Source organism: Prorops nasuta, unplaced genomic scaffold (assembly GCF_024137725.1).
Source record: "Prorops nasuta isolate Cenicafe-Biocafe unplaced genomic scaffold, Cenicafe_Pnas_1.2 PNAS00006, whole genome shotgun sequence".
Classification (NCBI taxonomy): Eukaryota; Metazoa; Arthropoda; class Insecta; order Hymenoptera; family Bethylidae; genus Prorops; species Prorops nasuta.
This window is the reverse complement of record NW_027116803.1, coordinates 190212-213425: the sequence shown is the minus strand read 5'-3', so window position 1 is coordinate 213425 and position 23214 is coordinate 190212. Positions and strand designations below refer to the sequence as shown.

Sequence of the window (23214 nt, the reverse complement as noted above, 5' to 3'; positions counted from 1 at the left end):
CTGGACGTACCGAATTAATATCAAGCAACGGCCATAACTTGCATTCGTATCCTTTCCTTCTGTTCCATCAGAGTTTTATGAACACTGCAGTGTTTTTCTTCTCATTTTTGGCCACTTTGCGTTGCACGCTTCAAGTCTGCGTAAAAAAAAATAAATAATGAGGAATGGGGATCACTGGGGGATTCTGCAGATATAGAGATAGATAGATAGAGTGGGAGAGAGATAAAAAGGGGAGGGGGGATATTTAATGTTACGCGGCGCGAATTTGGAAATAAAAAAATGGATAGACGAACCTCCTCTCGGCGAAGGCTCCTCCAAGACTGAACTGGGATGGGAATGGGAGGTGCTTTTCCGAAGGCACCTTTTCCTCGAGCAAAGCTTGCGAGCATGCGTGACATGACCGACCCGAACACTCGCTACAGGGTGTGCCATGAAGCGCGTTGCTCCCGGAAAATATGCTCTCGTACTTTACCGCCTACAACTATCCTATTCAGAGACTCTTCTTGCGTGTGAGGGATCTCTTCCCCTCGGCACTTTCATGGCCACATCCCTTTTCATTTCTATACAACTCCGAAGATACCTTGCCTCCACTTCCTCTTCTTCTTTGCTTCCTCTCTCTCTTTCTCTCTTTCTCTCTTTTGCCTGCCATCCAAAATACTCTCTTGCTCTCTTGGAAAATTCATCTCCAACATTTATGCTCGCTGAAACCATTAAATAATGAGCCATAAGAAAACTTTTCCTGTATAGTATATGCAAATTGTAGAGTCCCTTGGATAATTGATGAAGATATATGAATGAATTATATTTTGTTTAAATCTTTTAATAGAGAATAGTGGAAGGTCTGTAATTTGTTCTCTGGAAGACTGTAGAGTGATAAGGGACCTTCAGAAGAGAATCCTCTTCTGGTTTCTTATCCCCATGCAATTTTCCCTCCTGCAGCATCATCCAAATGCATCGTTCGACGTTTCGACAGAATTGCATAAGAATTTAGAGCAATGCTATCATTTGCAGGAGCATGCAGTGAATATTTATGCCTCGTGTGGTGCGAGCAAACTTTCCTGCGTGAGCTTTTCAGCTTGAATCGTTGAGATAACGATGGAAAGTTAGAGAGCTTCGTTCCCTCGTCTCGTTAGTTTATTCCCCGAGCAGGAATCATTGGCTGGCAAATAGATCGACGTGCCAAGCTATATTGGCCAACCACCGAATTGAATGCACAAATTTACACTGGGGATGATACTCAAGAAGGATATAGATTTACACTGGTTGCACCATCTATGTAAAAACTATTAGCTATGCTGTAATTGGATTTTCAACACTCTTATTGGAACTATCAATTAAGTTTGAAGTGTTTAATGGAACGTAAGGATAAAACAATTTACAAAATCTTTATTCTAACACTTACCAGCCAGCAATACCGCTTGACTGAATTTCTTGTAAGAAGATACCAAGCTCTCCTCTGTCCTTACTGCGAAGACCAACCACGCTGAATCCCAAACTAGTTCCATCTGGCTTGTACAGCTAAGCATAGAGAAATAAATTGTTTTGACGTTTCTTATTGTAAATTTTCATTTTATTTCTCTTTAACTCACCTGTACAGTAAATATTTGACGTCCTTTTGCAGCAGCTTCAATGACTTTTTTAAATTCCTTGGCATATGTAGGTGTTGTTATAGGAGGCATCCCCATAACATCAGATGTGATACTAGGGCTCGTAACCTGGTCAAATGAAAAATATTATAAAAGAAAACAAAGTTTTTAATATTGATAATAAAAATTAATTTACCTGTGCACTAGTATCTTCACTGCTGCTGTGTACCAAAGGAGCAACAGGAACTCTTTGGTCCTCCAACTCACTACTATCTTGGAAAATATCCGAATACATATTTGGAAGGGGCTGGGTAGAAATATTTGGCACAGATAGTTCTAATTGACCACTAATATTAATGTCAAAATCTCTTGGCAAGATAGATGGGTGTTGTCCAAGCTGTCCATTTAATTCCAACAAAGAATCCTGTATTGTTACTATACTACGGAATACAGGATCTTCCAGTAGGGAAATTAAAGACTTCAAATCCTCGCTTGTATGCATTTGAAGCTTCGGATCATCGCAATCATCCACACGTTCCTGCACATGCTCCAATAAATGGAGAGCAGTGGATATATCTAAAAAGCAATTTTGTATAAACATCTTTTCCTCAAGTAAAAAGAGAAAAATTATACTCAAAAATGAACTCTTACCTGTGCTTAAAGGCATTTTGATCTCCCTCGGTACAACTCAATAATAATGTAGAAAATGCAGATCCAGCTCTCCTTTAAACATACATAAAGCCAACTAATTAGAGTCCTGGCAAACTCCCAAGAGAGTAGAAAAATAAAGTAAAATTATGATGTGTACTCTGCAGAAATTAAAGCACTATTTCTCACCTTTTCCCACCGAGAGACAGCCTCCACTAAGAAACGTTCTAGATATCACCGGGCACTATTGAACGATGAAAATCTATTCGTTAGCGTCAAAAGTATATTGAATGTTTAATAACATTTTTACACGATCCGAACTTTGACAATTCTTTCTATACACAAGGAATTCCGTGCGCAGCTGATTCACCCAGAGTCGCAATGGCCATGCGCGAAATCATGTATCAATACCGAAGCCACCCTCTTCAGTGTTAATTAAAGCGTTAAATAGTTTACTCTCATTATCACGTAATTACACACCGCTTAGGGAATGCGTAAGTGAAAAAGAATGTGAATGTGTTTTGGTGAAAACAGCTGGTAAATACCCGCGATAGGTCTCTAACAAGTCATAGATGGCGCCAGCATCCGAAAAGCAGCTGATTATATAGCTGTATATGTTGTATTATACATATGTACATAATGTAATAGTGTTTAACGGTCAGTAACGTTCAACTGGTAAAACTCGTGAAAACAGAAATTCCCTTGCTCTCGCAATTATTCCACCTTTATTCTTAACGCTTTGTTATTATTCGTCCATGCATGCTTGTTGTTGAAGAGCTTCCACTGCGATACAACACAAACTCGACGACGTTATTTGGAATGATTTTTGTTCCTGCTGTTCTTCTCACAATGGAGTCGTTAGCGTGTGTCAAAATCACTTCTGGTACACTGCGTGAAAACGCAATGCTGAATGCCAGCATTAAACGTTAACGAATCTGCTTGTAGGAACGATATTTACGATTCTTCTTAGAAAACTGCTGTATTATTGCAACTTACTTTTCATCTAGGCTACATTTAAAATACATTTCAGAGATACATTGTTCAAAAGAAATGTTAATTTCAGACTATTCAAATATTTATAATTGAATAAAAAATATTATTTTTACTTATGAAAGTAATGCATAAAAAGCATTAGTGAGGGAGAACAGAGAGGAACTAACGAATTAATAATAAAACGTTTGACTATATATACAAGGAAGAGCTGGAAATTTTTATCATGTAAAAATTAAACAGACAATTATCCATGTAACGTATTCAACTATATCTGTAGCTACATTTTATTTAAACGTCTCTTGTATTTTGCAGGTGAATAAAACATTCTCTACCATTGAAGTGTATACAAAATAATCATTATACATCTTCCCAATAATAAAACAATTTTTGCAAATTTTCAATCTTTTAATTTCCCATTACTAATTATTCCTAAACATAATATCTCTCAGTAAGCACTACCAAAACTTTTAAGTGAAATCTGAGGTGAAATTAATAATCAAAAGTTTGTTCAACGAACTAAAACCATTATCCATATCAGAATTAGTTATTCAGCGTTAATGAAATACAACAGAAGATAATTGAAACGACGCTGTATGTCAATGAAGTTACACCTTAATGAATAATTTCCGTCATTACTATCAAAATTCGGTGGTATTAAGAGAGAAAACAGGCAGGTATAGTTAATTAATTCGCAGCGTCCTGCTTTGCATCCGGATCGGAAGGGCCAAAAGCATGAGATCGTTCCCCGTATAGATCGCGATAATAAGAACGATCTCACAGGTCAGAAAAATGAAATGTGAATTTCTAACGAAGACGAAGTAATGGAAACTAAAATTCGGAATGAAAATTACGCTGGCATAATATATATATAACCAAACACAATACGCTGGTTTGGTTAAATATGGAGTGATGAACTATGACCTTTGCGTAAGAAATTTCTATAATCGATGATTCCTGGAACGCTAGGACAACAGTGGTGGCTGGCTTGGCACAGGATGGATGTTGATGTGAGTGCCCTGAGTGCAGCGTAGTCGGGTGAGAGTGGCGTGGAATAAAGCTGGCAGAAACGGTCGGAGCGTTTTCCCGGATGGCCCCACGGAAACCGGACAGTGGTCGTCGCACAATGGGCGAACTTCCGGCTTTGCAAGGCCAGAAGTCGGACGTGGGGGCGCCTCCCCTCTCCATCCCCCTCGCACGGATCAACCTGCATCCACCTGCTCTTTCCAGCATTTCGCTCGTTATCTCACAGGCCTATTTGACTGCCTCGCGTTGCGTTATTTGCCTTTTGCCTGCCCCCAACGACGACCACTGCCATTCAGGCCCCCCACGTTCCACACCAATACCAACGCTCCTCTCATCCGTATTCTCGCGTAGCACCACGTTGTCTCTTGTTGATTCGACGCTTCTCGTTTCGTCTCGTTGACCAGTATTTCCCGGTTCACACCGATCTCCAACGCCAGTTTGATTACAGGTGCCATTCGCGCTGCGAGTGCTCGCGGGACGCGAACGTTTTCTTCTTTGTCGTCCAAATCTTAAATTGTTGCGATCAATATTCCACAAAAAAAACCAACGCCACACAACGATTCATTCATCGTCTCTCCACTTCCCTGCAGTGAACGCTCATAATCCAAGAATTGGACCACTTTGGCTGCTTGGATCATCTCTTATATCCCTAAGTAAGAAATTTGTTATTAATTATTCATTTTTATTATATGTTTTCTTAAGAAGAGTTTTTTAATGGTTAAAAATTATTCCTACCTTTTAACATTTATATTGATTATTAAATTTGCTACTTACGACAGTTTCAAGTTACTGCTAGTAGTGCAGCTCGATCATTCTTGTTCCCCGAGACGCCAGTAGTATGAAATTAAATTGCGCTTACCTTAACGCTAACTTGGTAAGACTTCATGATAGAAAAGCTTTTTTTCAATGCTTCTTGCATTACGATCAATGCGCTTTGAAAATTTTCCAATTTGTAAAATTGAATATACAATACATCAACAGTTTTTCAGTTTATGTGGATAAAGTTGTTTTACACACACACGTTCTCGTGAAATTTCGTTTGGATTGAAAATTCGTCAAGCTAGATGTGTTATTAATGTTTGAACGATCCACAGGACAGCAAAGGTAATTACCGAGGCGATAGAGCGTGCTATAATTAATAAGCATTAAGCAGTTTTGCCAGTCGACCAGCACGCTCCAGGCCAAACACGATAATTGATGCTTTCTGTCGTACGATCCGCGTAATTTTACGCTGAAACTGCGTATACGAAACACTTTGACCGATGAACGTCCAATGATTTGGAAAATGAAGCTCCGCCAAAGCCCATAATAGTTGTTTCTTTGTTACGTCAATAGAGGTCCAATTAAACTACGAAATAAAATAGCTCAATCAGTTTTTTCTAATGTTAAATATTTAGTCAGATTTTTCGAAAAACTTACCTGTAATTTTAGTAACTTGACAAAACAAACGATTCGTCAATTGAAAGTAAAAAATATAACTATATATAAACGGGACACAATGACTATAAGGTTAGTTTTTTTTTCACGACCTGTACAGGGTTTTATGAGATTCCTAACGAGCACTCACCCTGAACATTTCACATGTTGCGACAACTCGATGTGCGTATACAACTTACACGTGGTTTGGACTGTGTGTGTGTGCATGTAGGAACACGAATGGAGGGCCACACACGCCCGTAAGGGCAACCAAGCGTGTTTCCAACTTTCAGCCATTACATTATTAGCTTCCTATTATCTTCGCAGTTATCGTGACTAACGCACGAGAACGCGAGAACTCTATGAAAACCTCTCAAAGAGATTGAGCCAAACTCTGCACGGATCAGCCCTGATCACAGCCAGTGCTCAGCGTCGTTCCATTCTCGATCGATAAATCTCTCATTTCCAGACTATCTAAATTAATCCATGTATAGTATCAACAACGTTCCTGAATTACATTTAAATGTAACAGATTCACTCCTGGAATGTTTTAGAAACGTTTCGACACTTTTTTCGATATAATTGAGATTATGTCAATCGTAGCAACAATGCTTTTCGAACTCATAAACGTCGTTATATAAATCTTATCGAGGCGATTTTAGCGTCTGTTTTTCGTTTGGATGAGAGATTTATCATACCTGTCCATCGCTTCCTCTTAATTAACATATTCCCGCTTGCAGAAGGTCATCGTGGATGGCATGACCGCTCGATAGCAACGACGTATCCATCGTACCATCAAAATGGGGAGGTCATACATGCTCCTAGGGCTAATTTGCATCGTTGGGCTGCACTCGATGCTCAAAGTGCTTGTCGCAGGTAAACATCAGCCTTGCATTCTTCAAAATGATTTATAAATTTTTCTTGATACCCCTATTCTTTGACACTATTCTTCAACAATAACAAGCTTATATCTAATATTTTTTTATTTTTGAGATACCGGTCGGGTGGGGGGTTTGTTAAATTCCAGGTCGGTAAAGCAGTTTTCGCGCGAAAAAATAGCTTGGGAATATCGAGTAGTGAATGCAATCGATTTCCGGTCAATCGCGCTCTGAAAAGTCACTTTGTTCTGGGCAAATTTCTCGTTGGCACGTAAAAAGCGTTCTATACCGGACATAACCTATAATCGGGACATGTTGCGTCGTATGTTCTTGCGAAATGGCGGGTATTCATTGTTGGAATCCGAACGTCCGTGCTACTTGTCGCGCGAAAAGTGTCCCGGAGGTGATAATAATCACGCTGGTCGAAGGAAGTGCCTCTGATATTTTACGCGAAAAGGAAATAATAATTCGTGTTTGACGAATAATGTGCATGATGTCGATAAAGTGATTTTGTCGCTTTTCCAGCTCAAACAACGTGTAACGGGGGCTTAGGACGAGTGGTCTACGAGAGACTACCGGATCAGCAGCTTCAGGGATTCGATGATGATGTGGTACGCCCCTTCCCCAATTCTCCTCTTCCACACATTTCCTTCTCGAATAATAAGCCATTGTGCCGGAAACATGGCTTAAGGAAGTGTCTCGATTACGAAAAGAGATCGATTAAGTATTAATTAAATTCCACAGGTGCGAGATTCCTCACCACCCTTTAGAGTTTTGGAAAAGTGCCAAGATCTATGTTTACGGGATAGGACGGCGACGAATAATTTGGTGCGTGCTTGTACGAGCTTCGATTTTCAGCCTGGTAGCAGAATAGCCTCTTTCAGTGGTTCTGCGGAATACGAGGAGAGCACTTGCTATTTAACCAGAGAGCAAGCGCAGCCTGAAGGCATCGGCAACCTCATGCTAGTCCCAAACAGCGTTCACTTCACCGAAGTTTGCCTTGGCTGTGAGTATCTATGTACAATTCAACCATAGACCGATCCACATTCATCATTCCAGTCTCAAATTAATACGAACACTCATAACGCTCTGGAACTCTCCAAACTCCACCGTCCATTACTATTCATTGCTTGCAGCATATTCACATTCATCCCACAGTTGCTTTTCATCATAAGGTCACTATGAGACATTGCAAACTCCCTTCTGTCAGAATAATAATAAAGACACGGATAAGTTTATCAGAGCCCGTGTGCAGGAGATTATTCAGTAATGCAATTAGAAGAAAAAAAAACATTTTTTATTATAAAAAATTGACAATTGAATATTTTTTAAAAGAAAAAGAAAAGGTGTATCAATATATCGATCATTACATTTTAAAAGATTGAATATATTCTACCAAATCTGTTTATAGATTGCTTTTGTTTTTATCGTCTAACGTAGATTGTTTTGAATTTTAAAGCCAGCCGTATCGAACGGGAATGTCCGAATCGTCGATACGTATTCGAAAGACATCCGAGGAAGAAGCTGAAACTGCCAGTGACGGATATCAAGGAAGTTAGCGCTTCCAATAGAACGGATTGCGAGGACAGATGCTTGAACGAGTTCAGCTTCGTTTGTAGATCAGCAACCTACGACACAGCTCTAAGAAGCTGTTCCCTCAGCCGTTTCACCAGAAGGACTCATCCAGAATTACTAGAAGACGACCCCAACTCGGATTACTTAGAAAACACTTGCTTGAACGGTTAGCTTGTTTGTTTACGTTTCCTCCGCTGCACACAGACACTGTAACTCGATACTGCACTATTTTGTCGAGAAAGCGAATACAATGCATCATTCTTAGGACGCGTTTTCGTTGAAGTTCTAATAAATAATAATTGAGTGTAAAGAAATAAATTAAAACATTGCTGTGTGTTTATATTATACAAGCCCCGTCGCTTGTTGAAGTTTCAACATAAACTTAACCTAAATCGAATTTTCGGGAATGTTGACATGGAACAGCGTAATTTTAAGGTTAACTAAAATTTATTTTTTCGGTAATCCGCCAGCGGAACGCAGATGCGATGGACTTGCCGTGTTCGTGAAAGAAGAGAATAAACGACTTCGAGGACCATTCGAGGTTGATATCTTCACGAATCTTACATTGGACGAATGCCAGGCCCTCTGTCTACGAGCGGACAAATACTTCTGTCGAAGCGTCGAATTCGACGAGCAGACCAGACAATGCGTCATTTCCGAGGAAGATTCTGTCTCGCAAAAGGATGATATTGGCATTAGCAGTAGCCCTAGTCATCATTTTTACGATTTGGTCTGTTTGGATAATCGTAAGTCCGAAGTTACCATTACTACTTCTCTTTATATTTTGAATTCGACCAGTGCAGTAGAGATGTTTCGGAAAGGGAAGGGAGGGGAAGCTTGAATCGAGAATTAGTCAGCAATACCAACTTACGAAAACGTAGATCCATCCATAGCACGTGGTTCGGAATACCCAGAAAGTTCGACGTCGCACCTTTTCTCCGATGGACGTCGACCGGACACGGCCTTTCAGCGTTACCGGAACTCGAGACTCAGCGGAGAGTTCCACTCGGAAATTACAGGACGCAGTTTGAGCGAGTGCCTGGACGAGTGCTTGAGGCAAACTAGTTTCCAGTGTCGGAGCGCTGTTTACTCCGAGCACTTTCACACTTGCCGACTTAGCAGATTTAACCAACGAGATGGACACAGAATAATCTACGATGCGGATTATGACTACTACGAAAATCTCATGAGTGAGTAATTATTTTATAACCTCAAGATCTTGTTAAAAATGTAGTATTCTTATTCGACAGAAATAAGCTTTCCTGGGAATTGTGTTATATATATATATATATATATATATATATTCCATTCGAACGAGCGTTCACCGTACTGAAGCTAAATAATTTTCGCAGATCAATATCTCGACGGCGATAGAGACACGAGCCCCGGATATAGACCGGATCCACTGGGACAAGATACCAACTACGGTCGACCTTCGGTAGGAAGACCGGGTTATCCGGATGATTACGACAAGAATTATCCAGGAGGGATGAAGCCGGATCGATTTCCTCTTGATCGATATCCAGACCGTAATCAAGATCGTTATCCGGACAATAGATACCCAGATCGATACCCTGTTGACAGGTATCCTGATAGATATCCAGACAATAGATATCCAGACAATAGATATCCAGACAATAAATATCCAGATAATAGATATCCAGATAATCGATATCCAGATAATCGATATCCAGACAATAGATATCCTGACAACAGATACCCGGACAGATTTTCCGATAATCGGTATCCAGACCGATATCCATATCCTTTAGATCGATATCCAGACACAAGGTACCCAATGAACAGTCAATATCCAGTTGGCAATGAATATCCGACGAATGATCGATATCCAATGGGTGACCGGTACCCGGTTTCGGATCGCTATCCAGTTTCAGATAGGTACCCAGTGATAGATCGGTATCCAGCCTCTGATCGGTATCCAATAAAAAATTCCGGTGACAGATACCCCTCCGTAGAACCTGGGGAGAGATATCCGGTTGGCAGTAATCGATTTCCAGTTATGCCAAATGGTGCACGTTATCCAGTTAATCCTGCTAGATATCCAGAAACTCCAGAACGTTATCCTGCCACCATAGATCGGTATCCATCTCCCGTCGATCGTTATCCCATTCCCGAGGACCCACTCGACAGATATCCTTCAGGATCTAGACCCCTAGATAGATATCCCATCAGCGAACGTTATCCCGATAAAGATTCTTATCCTGGTCGGTGAGTAATGAGTTTTATTAATGCCATAAAACATCAAATCCTTGGTTTCAACTATTTTATGCGATTCTTTAGTTATCCAACGGCAGCAGGAAGTAATGGTCCATTCCCACATGGATTTGTTGATGATGTTCGAGGTACTCAAGGATACCCTCCGGAGAGACCTTTGTATGGACCAGCTCGGCCTCCTGGTGCTGGATTTGCCGGAACTGTAGCAGATGTCACTGCAGGTGGAGGTATCATAGGGGGAGGATACATAGGCGAGGGTGGAGTTTACAACACCAGACCATTTGGTGGAAACGTTGGTGGACCGATCATAGGCAGACCTCCACTCGTTTCTAGGTGCGATGAGCAGGACAATTTTCGACAAGTTGGCCAGCGCACCAGGGTACGCAAACCCTTTGTCAGGCGTTACACAACAGCGTCCTCGCTGGCCCAGTGTGAACGAGAATGCGCCGATGCCAGAGATTTCGTCTGCAGGTCTGCTTCTTGCTTCTCCATAAAAGCTAGTATAGCCTGTAGAACGTTGTTTAAGAAAGAAGAGAAATACTACCTTAAATTAAACGTCCCTACTACATTTTTAAATTTTCGACCCATATGCAAATATTTGTAATTTTAAGTTGGAATACCTTACCTACGTTGAACAACCCATGCAAATGCCTTCAATTTTGTGCTATGTACAAAATAAGTAAGGTTGCTTACGTAGAAAACCTTGATGTTTAGCATTTTTATTATTATGTAAAGTCAGGACGTTTTAATTAATGAGGGTAGAGTAGCGGTGGAATGAAAGGTAAATAAAAGTAATGTTATATACATAGGTCTTTCAATTACCGGCATTACGCGGCGCCATACGGCGCCGAAAGGGACAACTGCGAGCTGAGCGACCGAGACTCGAGGGACATGGATATGGGCAACCCAGTTTATTACGACACTACTTCGGACTATGACTTTTACGAGAGGAACAACGGCAGGCAAGGAGCGGACTCCGAATGTCTGGACGGTAAGGATACATCAGGATTCCCTTCGCAACGATTCCAGTCACATTCGCCGCGATGGCCATAAAAACAATATTAACAATTATCCAATCTAATTCTGTATCACTATCTCTCTCCAGTAAAAGACAACGTGAAAAATAAATTTCTGTGCTTCATTTATTGATGCTTTCCTGCAATTGAAACATCCATGAAGAATTTAAATTTGGAAAGAGAAGTATAGATCATGTTTGTAACTGGAGAACCGTGATAAAGACATTAGAGGAGCCTTTGATTAAAGAAGATGTCCAGTGTTGGTGATACAATGCGTTTTCGACTTGCAGTGAGTCAAGTCTGCAGCGAAGATGGCATGGAGTTCACTCTGAGGACACCGGAAGGTTTCATAGGAAGGATTTACACTTATGGTTATTACGATCGTTGCTTCTTTCGCGGAAATGGCGGAACCGTCAACGTCCTCCGCATCAGTGGTCCCCAAGGCTATCCCGAATGTGGCACTCAAAGAGTAAGAAATTTGCTCCCATCTAATTCTCATCTCTTCTTCTTTCAATCGTCGTAATGCAACTGTTTATCATTAGCAATGAAATTTATTACTGCGCGATACGCTATTATAGCCTAAACGATGCGCTTTTATGTAACATCAATCAAAAATGCAATGATTGAAAGCAAAAGAATTAACATGTCTATTTTGCTCACATTTGCATAATGACAGCAATTTGCAGTTTTTCTTCGCCATTTTTATCGTATAGATTATGCAACTCTTGATAAAAGTATATCTGGAATTGGCATTGTTTTGAAACTAAAATTGTGTGAATCTAAAGTATGCATTTTGTATTGTTTCAGTATGGTGACACGATGACCAATATAGTCGTTGTTCAATTTTCCGATTATGTCCAAACTGGCAGGGACAAGCGGTTTAATCTGACCTGCCTGTTTCGAGGCCCAGGAGAAGCTGTCGTCACTTCCGGCTACATCGGTGCCGGGTATGCCAGGTCATGTCGATCGAAACCAAAAGCCCGTCCCATTAGCGTTGGTCCGACTGGTGCAGGCGTTTACTCTTTATTTTTAAGAAATTCTACAAAAACTTTCCTAAACTTAAGAGTAACTTTTCACGAGCAATGTAAACGCCGGATTTATAAATCGAACTAAGCTCGAACTTTAGCTTAGCAGTTATTCAGTATATATATATATATATATATATTAAGTTAAATGTAGTGTATTGAAAATTGAAGTGAGATAAGATTATCTTAATTAAGACATCTTTAGATTTAATTTTGAATTATAAAAACGGCGTATGAGTTTTTCTTAAAAATCTTTAGTATCAACTGAACCAGTTGGAGGGAAAAGAAAGGAGAGAAAATCAGTGCTAAGGTCTCGGGCAATCTATAGTACACAGTTTGCACAATTTCAAACTATCCTAAAATTTATATGCACTTCCTCAGTGGCCTATCCTGGAATTTAGGTGGATGAAGGAACGTTACTAATGTGTAAATAATTTATAGATCAGGGTCCCCGATCCCCATCGAATACCTTCCGGCGGAAAACACCTTAAGTTCCAGGGTCCGCTTGTTAATACTCTATCAAGGAAGGCCGACGACAACCATCGCTGTCGGTGATCCACTAACTTTCCGCCTCGAGGCACAAGACGGATACAATTATGCAACCGACATATTTGCCACGAACGTTATAGCCAGAGATCCATACTCCGGAAGAAGCGTTCAACTTATTGATCGATACGGGTACAAGCTTAACTATATAACACCAAGATATAAATTTTAATGCAGAATTTGAAATCTGCTTTGTTTTATATTCTTCGCAATATTTCTATTTTGTAACACTAATGTAATATGACGTAGCTGCCCAGTGGACAATTACGTTTTCCCTGGTCTGGACCGTCTGCGTGACGGCGACAGTCTGGAGGCCAGATTCAACGCTTTCAAAATACCGGAATCGAACTTCTTGGTGTTCGAGGCTAACGTCCGAACGTGTCGCGACGGATGTCAGCCAGCTTATTGCTCAGGCGGACCCGGAAGGAGCGAGCCCTCCTTCGGACGTAGACGTCGCGACGTCAGCAATGAGACGCTGGAAGAAAATGCTAACTCGACGATATCGAATTTCACGTACGAGGAAGAAAATGGAACGAGTATTCTCCCAATTTATAATACAACCGTGGTAAACGTTAACATGGTAAACGATGGCGAACAGGAGGAACAAGTACGAGAAATGATTGAGGTAATTTTACTTGGTTGCATCGCAGCGTTTATTAATTGATTCAATTTTTTCTCTGTTTATAAAATCTGGCGAATGATCGTTTTAGGTACTCGACTCGAGATTGGATATAGATGATGAGCTTGTTTTAGAAAGACAAACAGCCGTTCAAGAAACAGTCTGCATCACACCTAACGAATATTATGGTCTCGTAACGGTTGTCGCAATATTGGTCGTACTACTTGCGTCTGTCGTTTTGCTATCTATGATGGTGTACAGGTAATTTGCATGAAAAAACTCGTACAGTTGACTAAACTATTTTTTCGTTCGTTTTTTTATACTGAGATTTTTTTATAGGAAATATGCTTATGCTGTACTAATGAAAAATCGTCGCGTGGATAAGTCGAGTAGTCGCAGCAGTAGTTCAGGAGAAACTTACAGTTCTCGAATAAACAATTTTTCATTCTTAAGAGCAGGATTGCAGAAACCGTTTCAAGCACCGTAAGTAAAAGTTTTGAGATGAATGAATGTAAATGAAAAGTATAAGTAAGTTTTTCTTATCACTCTTCAGGTCTATATCGAGATCCATTAATAATACCGTAAGTCATCGCTCTGAAACTTCCTCAGCTGGAATGGAAGGAGCAGTTGGGCTATCTAATAGTAGAAGATCAGTATTCGATCCTAGCGAGCCAATTTACACTGACCCATCACTTTTCGAAGTCGGACGCTCGTCGAATGCGCCAAAATCAGCACGCAACGACAACTTTCACCTTATGTAAACAAATATCTTTAAAGCCGATTTAACAGTCTACTGTATCAAAGAGAAATCGCTGACAATATTTCCATCGTCGCTAGTCAAGCTTCTTTTTCTCTACTTCAACTCGTAACTGCCTATACACTGCATTTAAATGCGAGACCGTTCAAAGCATCTCCACCAAAGACGAAACTTTTACGAAACTGTGTTGTAAATAATTATACCAGCACTTAACATTTGCAATCCTATGAAAATTCATATACCATCTTCTATATCTATAGGTTGACATACTACTAATTAATACTATTTCTATTTTCATAATGAAAGCTAAGGGAGGAGCAAGTGTAATTTAAGTATTAAGATTGTACTGCGAAATTCCAGTACGTATTTATTACATTCATATATCAATTTGCATTAATGAAAAATAAAATTACATTACGTTGGTTAATCTACAGACACACACTTAATATTATTTACTTCATGCTTTGTTTCAAGCTTCTGAACTACGTGAAACATTTTACATGTGTGTGAGAGAATTGTAGAAAAACTTGCTATTATTGCGATTGTGATCACTGAAAACGTTTAATTCTCCTTCATTCTGTCTAGTTTGTTGTTAAAAATTAGCATGCGAAGTCTAGCTTCTTCCTTGCGAAAATGAGCTTCCTCCAGTTTTAATCTAGCTTCCTCCTTCAACGTCGCTGCTATATCAACTTTCATTTGGGCTTCCGAAAGAGCAAGCATATAAAGCTCCTCTTCTCTCTGTAAGGATTTTCTAGGCTTCCGAAGAATCGGTTCCTGAGAAGATACTGGAAATGCTGTATGATTCTGAAACGAATTGGATTTAATGGTGCAGCGTCTCTTTTCCGGTATTTCATCTTCGATTACATCCCTCATTGACCCTGCACCGTTACCGGATTTGTCGGAGCAGTTGCCTGAAACTAATACCGGAAGTACATTCAAAATATTCATCATACATTTGTTGGAAAATGCAAAAACTGTAATACCGGCAGAGGTTGGCTCCTGGCAAGCTTCAAGCTCCATTTTCAAATTGGATCTCAGAGGTCGAGTAGGAATGCTCTGCAGTGTGAATGGTTCAGAATCATCGGGTTGGAACATGACGTTTGGTGGAAGACCAACAGTCGTTGGAGGAGGAGCAGAAGTTTCGTAAGCAACTTCCTTAAAATGCTCATCTTGCCAGCGCGATTCAGTTGCTTTATTTTTGTCCTTGCTTAAGTTTTCGGCTCTCGTACTACTCCTTATGATCATAATAATCACCATTAATATGTAATTAATTTTAATTCCTTATATATTTTTTCTCTCACAAAAGTAAGAAAAATATTTTACTTGTAACCGGTACTTTGTTAATTTTAAGTGCAATTTTAGATTTTTACCGGGACTTCCTTTCCTCTCGATTTTTTTTGCAAGCCTTCATATTTTCCCAACAGCGTCTTAATTGGACCGCAGATCTGGATCCTTGAAGACCAACTATGGAATTATACTCCTCGGCAAGTTGAGTCCATGCAGATTTCCGCTTGCACACTGACACGGGATCGGACTTTTTGTCCTCGACGTCTTCGTATTTATTAATTAAATTTATCAGAATCTCTCTCTCTTCAAAGCTATAAGTCTTCCGTGTACCTTTCAATGAGAAGGAGGCCATTTTCGCAAATAAAGATTTAACCAACTGTTTATAAGTTTCAATTGTTTTCTACAAGTGAACGCGGTTCACTCCGATAAGTATACCTTTGAACTTATTCGCAGTTTTTGCTGGTCAATTATTTCCTCATGTTTACCTCCACTCTCTTCAATCGTACATTCAAATTTAAACTTGGTTAATTGAAATCTTCACATTTAATTAATGGTTAATCGAACCTCTTTATATCATGGTGAAGCGGTGATTATAAATGATGTATAATTAAGCATATTGGAGAAGTAATAAAATTATAAAATCTACTTCAAATATGTGTTTAGTATATATAAGATTTCTACTTTACCTTTTGACTGTTCTCGTTTCCCGTTCGAGATCTCGAAAGGAGTCGACTCGCGTATAACCTCTCAAAAATAGTATAACCGAATATTTATCTCTGTATTTATATACTTGCAAGTTTCAAAAAACAATGGGGATATTTTCTATTTGCTTGTAACAAAATACATTATTTAGCAGTATTGATACGATTAATAGTGTTGTCAATGATCTGTAAATATATAGGATTAACATAATTTTCATGTGTGTTGATATTTCAATATATGTTTAGTACACACTATTGTCAACAATGCTGTCATCATCTAAAAGTTTTCTTCTTCATTATCTAAATCTTAGTCTCTTTATTAAAGAAAAAACGAACACCTTATAAATAGGCTACTGCTAGATTCATGAAGGATCCACATAAATGAATTTTTGTAGATATGCTCAAGATTAATAGGTGGTTTTAAACAGTAGCAAGATTTTGTGTTAGTGTAGTGTACTAGAACATTATTTGGAGTAAATTGTAAAATGAGACGGCATGTATCATCTCGCGTATTTTCTTAGCGTTTTTTTTATCTTAATAGTGATTACTTTACCCAGCAATGGTGCTGATTATACATATGAAATTGATTGTAATAATTTACGAATGGGACAGTATATTTGCCCTCATCCCGATTATGATTTCATAGACCCAAAAACTCAACAGCCTAAGGGCTGTACGAAAGAAAATAAGGCCAAAGGTAAGCATTAATTTATAATATTTTGTTCTGATGTATGATTAACAGTTAATTTTTTATTTTCCAGTGTTATGTTTAGCAGCAGATGGTCTGATTTGTACAGAAACTAAAAATAATACATTTAAGAAGGACATTCCTTGTAAATGGACGTGAGTATACATTTTTTTATGTTTAAAGTAATCAGCTTTTAATTAAATCCTCATTTGTTACAGTAATGGCTACTCATTTGAGACATCATTACTTCTTTCGGTATTCCTTGGAATGTTTGGAGCAGATCGATTTTATTTGGGATATCCAGCAATTGGGTTGCTTAAATTAAGTACATTAGGATTTCTGTTCATTGGTCAATTTGCTGATGTGATACTAATAGCAACACAGATAGTTGGGCCAGCAGATGGTTCACATTATGTTATGCCATATTATGGCGCTGGCCTCAATATTGTTAGAAGTAATAATTTCACATATAGAGTGCCACAATATGATTGTTAAAATATGATAAAGATTATGTTATACCAAAATTTATCAGCATCATTTTGTAATCATACGTTATTTTTACCTATCTAAAGTGCAAATCTTTGCTTTTACAAAATACCACTCTCTTGTAGATAGTAATTTAAATGAATCATATGTAAAAATTGTTAACTACATAATGACTATAATATAGTAAACTTGGTATAATCTATATATAACGACAGAATAAATAATTGTTTTTAAAAAAGGAAAAAATTTATTCTCTTAGTACTGTATATAACACTAACAAATAATTACAAACTATTAGCCAATGGAATAAAAGATTTAACTTGTACTTTTAGAGTTTTAAATGCTAACATTTATTATTTTAAGCATTCTCTCTCTCTTGTTCATTTATTAAAGTGTAGTATATTCCTTTCTTCTTCAAAAGGCTTGAGTGACTGCCCATCTAAAACAATATATTTCTCTATAATTCTATATATTTAATTAATTATAATACTGCTTACCTCTGCTATAACACCACGTTGTAGCACAACTATAATATCAGCGCCTTTGATTGTACTCAATCGGTGAGCAATGACGACTACTGTTCTGCCTTGAATAGCATTGTCCAGAGCTTTTTGTACAATCCTCTCACTTTCATAATCCAAAGCACTGTTAACATATTGTTTATGAACAAAGTATACAATATTTAATCAGTTATTTGTACACTCCCTAAAACTATATTGCTTTCAATTATACCTAGTTGCTTCATCCAAAATTAAAATTGAGGGCTTCTTAATCAACGCTCGGGCAATTGCGATACGTTGTTTCTGTCCTCCAGAGAGCTGAGCACCTCTTTCACCAACTTTAGTCTCATATCCATCAGAAAACATTGAAATAAATTCATGCGCATTAGCCTCCTTTGCTGCACCGATTATCTTAAAAAAAAAAAAAATAATTCGTAATCGTCAATTCCATACACATTTATTATTTCGGCAATAAAACTACCTCTTCGTCCGTAGCGTCTGGTTTCCCATATCTAATATTTTCCATGATACTTGTTGCAAATAAGATTGGTTCCTGGTCTATGTAACCCAATACATTTCTTCTTAAATAGCTTGAATTCAGAGTTCTTATATCCATACCATCTATGCTAATTGAGCCTTCATCGACGTCATAAAATCTTTTGCAAAAAAAAGATATGTAATAATACCTAAGATAGTTTAATTACTAATCAGAATACTATATGAACCTTTCTAATAGTGCTGCTACTGTAGACTTTCCATTTCCACTAGCTCCAACTATAGCAACAGTTTTTCCTGCTGGAATAACTAAATTAAACTTCTTTAAAATTACTTGATTTGGTCGTGTAGGATAACTAAATGTAACATTCTTAAAGTTAATATTTCCTACTAGAGACTCATTTTCAATCATTTTTCCACCAATCATCATTGGGGAAGGAGGCATATCTAAAAACTGGAATATTTTTAAGTTAATAAATACATTATATTATTTAATTGTTTACTTACTTCAAAAACCCTAGCGCCAGCGCTAGCTCCTCTTATATAAGAACCAAACAATAAAGACAGTTGTGACAGTGATCTCTGAATGGTTTGTGTTGCCATCAGAAAAGCCATGAGATCTCCTGGAGATAACTGTCCAGTTGACATTAAATATCCACCAAAATATAATGTAGATAATAAAATGCCATTCAGAAATAAATTTGTTCCAGCTTGAAATAATCCAATACCAAAACCTAATCGTTCATATAATTTAGATCCTAATTCAGTTTCCTTATAAAAATTTTCAGTTTCCTTGTCCTCTGCTGCAAATGCTCTTACCTAAAGGATTGGGTACATTATCTCATTTCTCTTCTCTTTTTCCTATTTAAAAATATGGAAATGTTGCTTTACCGTTTTAATATTTTGAATTGCTTCTTCACAAACAGCTGTTGCCTTAGCAAATTGATTTTGGGCTTCTGTAGATAACTTTCTTAAACCTTTTCCTATAATTGTTCCAATAATTATTATTGATGGCATTGTAATAACCATTGCAGTGGTTAATTGAGGAGATATCACAATTACAGATACTACACAGCCAGCAATTTGTATAATACTTCTTAATCCTTGTGAAATACATGTTTTGAATGTACTCTTAAATTCCTGTATATCAGTGGTTAAACGATTTACAATTTCTCCTGTGCGATTTTTATCAAAAAATGCAATATCCTGCATAATAATAGATCTAAATAATTCATGACGCATCTGTGCAGCCATCCTTTCTCCAATATGGGATAACATAAAAATATAACCAAATGTAAACAAAGCCTGCAGAGAAGATACATAAGAAAATTGTTCAGCAAAATATAATTAACAGATATTAATTGAGTTTTACTAACTTGTGTAACATACATATGAATCAACTTAATGGCTGGCTCCTTTAATTGTTGAAGTACATCATCTGTAGTATTGCTATTACCACTTTTTGCTACTCTTGTTAACGCATTTATAACATCTCCCACACTTTGTGGTATCCAAATATTTAATAATGCTACAACTAATGCACTCTGTATACAAATGACCACTTATACCATTTTTAAAATTAAATTTTAATAGTTCATTGAATCTTTATTGTTATACTTACCGATAAAGCAAGTAACAGGTACCAAATATGTGGATATAAATATTTAAAAAATATTTTCCATCTAAAAATCTCCTTGGAATTTTGATTTTGCACATTAGTTATAATTGGTTTAGCCTTAGCAAGTACTGAATTTCTATGTGATTTTAGAAGAAGAGCTGTAAACGTCCCTAAGCTTCCAAGTCCAATTATAACAAATGATGGTATTTGTGAACTTCTAGATTGTTTACTAATTTTTGGTGTAGTAGTAAAATTTCTCCTGACATTTTTTTCTAAAGTTCTTCCTCTTAGGTTACTATTTAATGGGAGAGTTCTGAAAAATTGATTTGTAATAAGCTTCATTTATATTAATAAATGTTTTTGCCTTATCATGGATATGACGTGATAAGTAAAAACTTAAAAATGAATACCTTGTTTGTACAGCATTTATATAACATTTATAAAATAAAGGTAAGCGTAAAATTGACATTTTTATAAAAATATATTTTTGTACAGGATATGTATAATACTTTTAATACATAATATTTAAATCACCGTATACTTCATAATATCTGTCGATATCTGTTTTGTCCAGTATTTGCTTTACCGTGCCTCTTCACTTGGTTTTAAAAAGAGATGCCAAGAGAAAAAAGAAAATTGTACCCTCTCTCCCCCCTACCCATCGTTCGTATACAACCAACGCATGCGCAACAGATAACCCGCTGCTCGCTTGCGCCTCGTCGTCCTATCCAAGGTAAGAGTTGTGTACTTCATTGTCGACCATCGGACTCTTTTGCGGTTGATAAGAAGCGCATGCGCATATTGTGTTGGTAAAACAATTCTTTCTTGCGCACAAATTAATTTTACCGACACTACCAGATGACAGTATTGACCCGAATGTCCTCAGTGTTTATGAAAAACCAAATTAAATCAAACGAAATGAATTGAAATTCCTCAAATTCATTCCTAAATTGAGGTAACCTCAGTAGCAAAATTGGTACCAGTGACGTTAAAATGATAAAATTGTTCTATCGGAGAATTACCACAAGGAGTCATATTTTTGCACACTAATAAAAAAGAATATGAACCAATCCAATTGTATCTTGAATAAATACAGTCTTATGAGCGATTTAAATCATTAGGCCCAGTTTCCACCGTATCGAATCAAATACACTACACAAGAACCACGATATATCAAATGTGTGTGACTTAAAATCTACCGGAAATCCGTTTCTCTATTTTAAACTAGCAGAAACTGATGAATAGCTCGAATGAGGCCTAGGTCGTTTAATAAATCGATCATAAACTATTATAAAAAGCAAACTAATCGTAAAACACAAGAAACTCTCTATTGCAATAAATATGCAAAAGCAAGTCGAACTTGAAAATTTATTATTTTTCCAGGCATCTATTTTATACGTCGATTATGTTTTTGTACCATACGACCTTTTACAAGCTCCTGTTTAATTGCATTACAACTGTGTGGCATTTTTTATAAAATGGATATAGCACCACGTCGGTCGCAAAGCAGTAATTTCATGGAGTATTTGTCAGTAAGAGCCGAGTAGGTAAAGTACAAAAGAAGCATCGCGGGTCTCCCCCGTAGATGGCGAAGGGATGTTGAGCCAAGGTAGCGTGCGTTTTAGAGTGGAGTTAATAGCAGTACAGGCAATTAAACGTGGCAAATACATAAATACACGTTATTAACTTTGCGCTCAAAGAGCTTTGCAGAGCGATTAGGCCTTTTACTCTCAACCGTTCACCCTAAAGCCTAAACCTCCTCCTGGTTTATCGTCAAGCTGCAATTTCAGAGCTTTTTTATCCTTGTGTTGTATTACCTTACTGATCAAAGCCCGTGCTCGCCAATGACATGGAACGCCATGGTCTTAAATGTGCCAGGCGGAAGTAATTTCACGTTCATTCTACAATTACATTCTTGCAACTGTGCAATCCACCAGAGTAAATCTCTCTCTCTCTCTCTCTCTCTCTCTCTCTCTCTTCATACTCGTCTTTTACCATTTTTACACAAGACCTACTACAAACAGCAATTGCTTCTATAGTCATCCATCCGTACAATAAGCCTCCTCGAAATTATTCCTTGCTACATTGACAATTAACCCTCCCCCTCCCCTTGTTATCACAATTTTTATCCACTACAAATTAGCAATTTAAAGAAAAAAAATTCCTCGTCCAATCGAATTTCGTTGATACAGCAATTTGTAATTTAGCAAATATAAATTAGAATACGTTACTGCAAATTGGTACTTTACTGCAAAGAAGAGGGCTTTTTAATTTGCATGAATTTTACATACTATCAACCTCGTTGAGATTTTTCTGCTTAACCCATTTTTTTTTCTCAGCAAAACGACACTTTTTTTCTGCTACCATATATTCAACCGTATATTGTCTAAAATTATAGCAAACACCAATGAAGCGCCGGCTGTGATTGCTAAACATAGAGTCCACGCAGTGTTGCATATATATAGCAACATTTCGATGGTTTGCTGAATGATAAAATATTTTACGCTTGGATTATTTCACCAAATTACACGATGCATTTTTTCACGCTACGTTTTATCAGCATTTTCACAAGAGGAAACATATGACAGGATGTAGATTTATTATTAAAGTGTTAATAATCACGGGCTGTATTGATCCGTCGATAAAAAAGATCATTAGAGTGAAGGTGACCTTTAGCTTTAACGACTTCTAAACAGATACTTACGAAATAATATTAAGACGATTTCGAAGCGAGAGGAAAAAAAGAAGAAGGAAGAAAAGAGTTCGAATTTATACATCGATTTCGTAATTCTGCAAAATACAAAGAGAGACGGGTTGAAAAATTATTGCAAAATTGAGGAAGGAGATGAGAGATGAGATAGCGCAAGAATATAATAATGGTGGATAGTGGATTAGGGAGGAGAAATGTGGCAGGTAGGCAGGAATCGTTGCAAGAAGAATGAAGCAAATGAAGCCTCCTAAATTTCAACACCCTCTTTGCCACTGGGCTCTCCCTTCTCGATCCCCCCCCCCCTTTCCCCCTATCCTAACCTCTCACAAACCACCTCTTTCTGCTTTATCCCCGGAGGCTGTGCTACATAGTTATACTGTTACTCTCGCGTTCCCATTCGGTTTACTTCCAT

The 23214-nt window shown here is 37.8% G+C and overlaps 5 protein-coding genes across 8 annotated transcripts in view; 2 read left to right on the top strand and 3 right to left on the bottom strand.

The window, feature by feature from the left end:
- Positions 1-2785, bottom strand: part of LOC136774476 (multiple PDZ domain protein-like) — a 45202-nt gene extending 42417 nt beyond the window's left edge. The window contains exons 1-5 of the mRNA XM_066728791.1: positions 2424-2785; positions 2238-2309; positions 1783-2162; positions 1590-1715; positions 1403-1518 (exon numbers count right to left, since the gene is read on the bottom strand). Of these exons, the coding sequence (XP_066584888.1) occupies positions 1403-1518; positions 1590-1715; positions 1783-2162; positions 2238-2253 (638 nt within the window). The 5' untranslated portion in view covers positions 2254-2309; positions 2424-2785. The remainder of the gene's footprint in view (positions 1-1402; positions 1519-1589; positions 1716-1782; positions 2163-2237; positions 2310-2423) is intronic.
- A 1360-nt stretch (positions 2786-4145) lies between these two features.
- Positions 4146-14324, top strand: nompA (no mechanoreceptor potential A). 3 transcript variants are annotated; one of them, XM_066728402.1, is made up of 17 exons: positions 4146-4903; positions 6407-6542; positions 7070-7155; positions 7289-7550; positions 8004-8285; positions 8590-8865; positions 9013-9309; positions 9472-10348; positions 10421-10825; positions 11164-11345; positions 11661-11839; positions 12178-12326; positions 12837-13073; positions 13191-13566; positions 13652-13821; positions 13900-14043; positions 14114-14324. In XM_066728402.1, the coding sequence occupies exons 2-17, from the start codon at positions 6467-6469 to the stop codon at positions 14319-14321; spliced, it is 4206 nt and encodes a 1401-aa protein (XP_066584499.1). In that variant the 5' UTR covers positions 4146-4903; positions 6407-6466; the 3' UTR covers positions 14322-14324. The 3 variants fall into 3 exon arrangements, with proteins under 3 accessions (XP_066584499.1, XP_066584498.1, XP_066584497.1); XM_066728401.1 differs by having other exon boundaries at positions 9001-9309; positions 12178-12317; XM_066728400.1 differs by having other exon boundaries at positions 9001-9309.
- Positions 14325-14817: 493 nt separating this feature from the next.
- Positions 14818-16146, bottom strand: LOC136774233 (myb/SANT-like DNA-binding domain-containing protein 3). Of its 2 annotated transcripts, none has more exons than XM_066728404.1 (3): positions 15688-16146; positions 15301-15551; positions 14818-15234 (listed from the first exon to the last, which is right to left on the bottom strand). In XM_066728404.1, exons 1-3 carry the CDS (start codon positions 15954-15956, stop codon positions 14879-14881), a joined length of 876 nt encoding a protein of 291 aa, XP_066584501.1. In that variant the 5' UTR covers positions 15957-16146; the 3' UTR covers positions 14818-14878. The 2 variants fall into 2 exon arrangements, with proteins under 2 accessions (XP_066584501.1, XP_066584503.1); XM_066728406.1 differs by having other exon boundaries at positions 14818-15228.
- A 181-nt stretch (positions 16147-16327) lies between these two features.
- bisc (biscotti) lies at positions 16328-17490 on the top strand. Its single transcript, XM_066728407.1, has 3 exons — positions 16328-17002; positions 17067-17148; positions 17212-17490. Exons 1-3 carry the CDS (start codon positions 16801-16803, stop codon positions 17486-17488), a joined length of 561 nt encoding a protein of 186 aa, XP_066584504.1. The 5' UTR covers positions 16328-16800; the 3' UTR covers positions 17489-17490.
- A 290-nt stretch (positions 17491-17780) lies between these two features.
- Positions 17781-20718, bottom strand: LOC136774232 (mitochondrial potassium channel ATP-binding subunit). Its single transcript, XM_066728403.1, has 10 exons — positions 20503-20718; positions 20096-20405; positions 19851-20018; positions 19366-19779; positions 18982-19293; positions 18705-18928; positions 18461-18635; positions 18212-18390; positions 17977-18124; positions 17781-17918 (listed from the first exon to the last, which is right to left on the bottom strand). The coding sequence occupies exons 1-10, from the start codon at positions 20559-20561 to the stop codon at positions 17838-17840; spliced, it is 2070 nt and encodes a 689-aa protein (XP_066584500.1). The 5' UTR covers positions 20562-20718; the 3' UTR covers positions 17781-17837.
- Between the last annotated feature and the right edge of the window lie 2496 nt (positions 20719-23214).